This window comes from Cebus imitator, unplaced genomic scaffold, assembly GCF_001604975.1.
Source record: "Cebus imitator isolate Cc_AM_T3 unplaced genomic scaffold, Cebus_imitator-1.0 Scaffold472, whole genome shotgun sequence".
Classification (NCBI taxonomy): domain Eukaryota; kingdom Metazoa; phylum Chordata; class Mammalia; order Primates; family Cebidae; genus Cebus; species Cebus imitator.
The window spans coordinates 487,303-492,346 of record NW_016107787.1 but is presented as its reverse complement, the minus strand read 5'-3'; the positions used below and the strand labels follow the sequence as shown (position 1 = coordinate 492,346).

The 5,044-nt window shown below is 39.9% G+C and overlaps 1 protein-coding gene across 2 annotated transcripts in view; it reads left to right on the top strand.

Annotated features, from left to right (window-relative positions):
* The window catches only part of PSMC6 (proteasome 26S subunit, ATPase 6), a 22,524-nt gene that overhangs the window by 13,337 nt on the left and 4,143 nt on the right, over positions 1–5,044 (top strand). The window contains exons 11-13 of one of the 2 annotated variants that reach the window (XM_017512403.2): positions 541–661; positions 784–864; positions 4,614–4,685. In XM_017512403.2, the coding sequence (XP_017367892.1) occupies positions 541–661; positions 784–864; positions 4,614–4,685 (274 nt within the window). The remainder of the gene's footprint in view (positions 1–540; positions 662–783; positions 865–4,613; positions 4,686–5,044) is intronic. The other variant, XM_017512404.2, reaches the window with a different exon arrangement.

The following is a 5,044-nucleotide window of genomic DNA, read 5'->3' as shown; positions in this document are numbered from 1 at the left end:
CTGAGTAGCTGGGATTACAGGCACGCGCCACCATGCCCAGCTAATTTTTTGTATTTTTAGTAGAGACAAGGTTTCACCATGTTGACCAGGATGGTGTTGATCTCTTGACCTCGTGATTCACCCACCTTGGCCTCCCAAAGTGCTGGGATTACAGGCGTGAGCCACCGCGCCAGGCCATTAGCTTTTATTTTAAAGAATAATTGTATGATAAAATTTTGGACATTGGAAATTAAATCCACATAATTTAGTTTCATAATTCTTGACATGATGGAAGTCTTCAGATTATTAAAACTACTTGGTAGCTATTAAAAGATACATAGCTATTAAAAGGTACATAATCTAGCTTAGAACTTTGAGGCTAGAAAGTATATCCCTTTATATAAGAGAGAGAAAGAAGTAGAATTTTATCAGATACCCATTCTGAAGGTCACATATCTATCTGTAGACAATACATTTCATGGTATTAGACATATAAAAGGTGTGTGCAATTTTTTTTAGTGATTAGAATGTTTTGTAAAATCTGATTCTTAATATTCTTAGTTATTGAATCAAATGGATGGATTTGATACTCTGCATAGAGTTAAAATGATCATGGCTACAAACAGACCGGATACACTGGATCCTGCTTTGCTGCGTCCAGGAAGATTAGATAGAAAAATACGTGAGTTAAGCTTCTGTACCTACTATTCATTTCCCTTTGTGTCCATTTCTCCTACCATACTTCACCTTCCACTGTATTTTAAAAAAATAAAACTGAACTATAAAATAATTTTTTATTTTCAGATATTGATTTGCCAAATGAACAAGCAAGATTAGACATACTGAAAATCCATGCAGGTCCCATTACAAAGCATGGTGAAATAGGTAAGGAAGTAATCTATTTTTTTTCTTTTTTTTTTTTTTTGAGACAGAGTCTCGTTCTGTCGCCAGGTGCCAGGCTGGAGTGCAGTGGTGCGATCTTGGCTCACTGCAACCTCTGCCTCCCGGGTTCAAGCAATTCTCCTGCCTCAGCCTCCTGAGTAGCTGGGACTACAGGCGCACGCCAACACGCCCAGCTAATTTTTTTTTTTTTTAGTAGAGACGGGGTTTCATGTTGGCCAGGATGGTCTCGATCTCTTGACCTCGTGATCTGCCCACCTCAGCCTCCCAAAGTGCTGGGATTACAGGCGTGAGCCACTGTGCCCGGCCGGAAGACATCTATTTTATATGTATTTACATTTGGTAAATGAAGAAAAATACTATTAGATACTATTGATAGTTTCCCAAATCTGGTTTTAAATTTAGCAAATATGGTTTTAAATTCTGCAAACAGTTGTTGAGCATCCCCTATATGCTAGGAACTATTGTTTAAGTGTTTTGTAAGGGCTGACGATATAGCAAGGAACAAAACAGATTTCTACCATTAGAGAACTTATATTCTTGTTAGGAAAAAACAGATAAAGTAAGTAAAACAAAGTATAACAGATGGTGATAAGTGCTATGAAGAAAAATAAAGCAGGAAAGCGGAGGCGGGTATGGTAGCTCGCTTCTGTAATCCTAATGCTTTGGGAAGCCAAGGCAAAAGGATTGCTTGAGGCCAGGAGTTTGAGGTTGCAGAGAGCTATGCTCACGTGACTGCACTCCAGTTTGGCAAGACCCTGTTTCAAGGGGGGAAAAAAAGGAAATTAGGGAAATGCCAGGAGTAGGCATGAAGATGTACATTTTTAAATGATGGGAGGATTGGCACAGGGAAGGCCTTACCAAGAAGGTGATTTATTTTTTAGAGACAAGGTCTCACCCTGTAGCCCAGGCTGGAGTGCAGTGATATGATCCCAGCTCACTGCAATTTCTGCCTCCGAAGCTCAAATGGTCCTCACACTTCAGCCTCCTGATTAGCAGGGACTACAGGCAAACACCACCAACCCTGGCTTATTTTTTTGTAGAAATGGGGTTTTGCCATGTTGCCTAGGCTGATCTTGAACTGCTGGGCTCAAGCAATCTGCCCACCTTGGCCACTCAAAGTGCTAGGATAACAGGCGTGTGCCACTGTACCTGGTCTGTTTTTTGTTTTAACTAATTCCTGTAAAATGCTGACAATAGGTCAGATAAAGAGTTCTCAGAGTAGACCTTTGGATTTAACTATGTGGAGGTCATTGGTAATCTTGTCAAAGGTAGCTTCTTGGTAATGGTGGAGGTAAAAGCCTATTCCAGATGGGTTTCAGAGAGATTGAGAGGGAGAGGCATTGAGTTTAGACATTTATTTTAAGAGTTCTGCATAGAGACAGAAGAAGTGGAAGGGAAATGCAGATGAGGATTTGGCAGAGTTTTCTTTAAGATGGAAGAGTTTATAGCCGGGTGTGGTGGCTCATGCCTATAATCCCATCACTTTGGGAGGCTGAGGCGGGTAGATTAGGATGTTAGGAGTTCGAGACCAACCTGACCAACGTGGTGAAACCCTGTCTCTATTAAAAATACAAAAATTAGCTGGGTGTGGTGGCACATGCCTGTAATCTTAGCTACTCAGGAGGCTGAGGCAGGAGAATCGCTTGAACCCGGGAGGCGGAGATTGCAGTGAGCTGTGATCACGCCACTACATTCCAGCCTGGGCGACAGAGTGAGTCTCCATTGCCCAGGATGGAATTCAGCAAATTCAGCAAATAGCTATTGAGTTAAATTACTGAATAGCTGTTTGCTGAATTTAACTCTTAATTATTTGCTCTGTCAAAAAAAATTTTTTTTAGAAAGAAGATGGAAGAGTTTATAATAACACTTTAAAAAAAAAACATATATAATGCTGTTGGGAATGATCTAGGAGAAAAAGAAATTGATAATGTTCTTGAAGAGGGATTGACCCTATATATATATGTGCACTTTTCATTTATGAGATTGGAGGAAAGGCAGTATATAGACGCTGATGATGACAGGTTCTCAGATAGTACAGGAACTTGTAGAAGTGTTTTTTTCTGAATGGTTCTGTTTTCTCAGTGAAATAAAATGCATGTTCAGAATGAAGATACAAAAGTATTCTTAGAGATTTGAGGACAGAAGAGAAGGTATAAAGTCATTATCTATGGAAATCATGGCTTGTGAACCAAATTCTGCCTGCCTTGTGTTTTTGGAAACAAAGTTTTGTTGTAACCCCAGCATGCTCATTTATTTATCTGTTGTCTATGGCTGCTTTCCTACTGTAATAGCAGAGTTGAATAGTTATAACAGAAACCATATGGCCTGCAAAGCATAAGGTATTTACTATCTGGCCCTTTATGTAAAAATTTTGCTGACTTCCAGACCAGGGAAATCTAGTATAATTTCCAGGCAGCCTTAAAAACTCTTTAGAAGTTAATTGTCCAAAATAATGACAAATAGCTGATTGTTGCCTTTCACTGTCTTCATTGCTCCTATTAGAGGGTTTTGAGCTGGAAAGACTGAACAAAGGATGTAAATGTATAGGTTTCTTCCACAAATACTGAGCTCTTCCTTGATGCCAGATACTATCTATGCTAGCCTTGGGAATTCTTGCTCTCAGGAAGCTTAACAATGAACTTAAACCTGACAATTCATGAATTATGTGTGTGATTTCAAATAGAAATTGACATGCCCTATATTGTCTGACCAAAGAGTGTATCATCAAAGTTATTGACACTGTAGTAGCCTGTGCTGTCTTATTTCTCTTCCTATTCTGTGTCAGATCCATTGCTGCTACCCTAAACCTACAGCTGTTTGATTCATGTCGTTATGTGAGTGGGTGGAGAACTCACTTTATTACTGCTACCATAGATCTGGTACTTCACCACTTGAATCTTGCACAGAAACCAGAAAAGCTAGCTAATGCCTGTTGTAGCATTTAAAAATTCCATATGACAAAATTATGTATGATTACATTTCAGTTTTGCTATACTTTATATTTGGCTTGTGTGATTAAAGTAAACAAAGTAAATTCCATTGTTATAGTTGGTTTTGACTGTTACAGGTTTATTCAAATTAAAGATTTGGTTGCACTTTTGATGAGAGTCATAGCTTGACAGGTATCTGGAGTTCACATGTGCATAGCTGTTTCATTGTGTAAGAATAGTTTAAGGGCCGGGTGCGGTGACTCACACCTGTAATCCCAGCAGTTTGGGAGGCTGAGGCGGGCAGATCACCTGAGGTCAGGAGTTCGAGACCAGCCTGGCTAACATGGTGAAACCCCATTTCTACTAAAAATATAAAAAATTAGCTGAGCATGGTGGTGCACGCCTGTAATCCCAGCTACTCGGGAGGCTGAGGCAGGAGAATTGCTTGAACCCAGGAGGTGGAGGTTGCAGTGAGCTGAGATGGTGCCATTTGGCACCATGGCACTCCATTTGGGGGCAACAAGAGCAAAATTCCGTATTTAAAAAAATAGGTTAAGATACTTTCAGATTTTGGTGATATTTTCTGTTTTTAAAGTTTCGAGGGTGTGTCTAATTCTGCTTAGTGCTGGTTTATTTAACGGAAGTCTTAGTTTTGGGATATTAATATTGTGGAATGTTAACAGAGGTGATGTCTAGCTGATCAAATTCATAGTGAGCTCTTCAGTTTAAATTTTCTATGTGGGCATAAATCAAGTAAAGGTCTAATTTTAAAAACTAATTTCCAGTATTTTTTCTAAACAGATTATGAAGCAATTGTGAAGCTTTCAGATGGCTTTAATGGAGCAGACCTGAGAAATGTTTGTACTGAAGCAGGTAAGGGTTTAAAGTGCAGTTTAACTATTGATTTTGATTTTTAAAATTTGCTAAAACTGTTTTGAGTTTGTCCGAAAGCAGAGCGTAGACTTTGTAAGGATTTGAGTTCATGGTTTTTTTTTTAGGAATTGATTCCAGGAACAGGAGAAGCAGGGTAAGTAAGATGGAAAGAGGGAAAGCTAACGTGAGGGTGCACTACTGAGGTAGCTGCTGTAGGAAAGGGGGGTTAGATCTCACAGAAACAAGGCCAGGCGCGGTGGCTCAAGCCTGTAATCCCAGCACTTTGGGAGGCCGAGGCGGGTGGATCACGAGGTCAAGAGATCGAGACCATCCTGGTCAACACGGTGAAACCCCGTCTC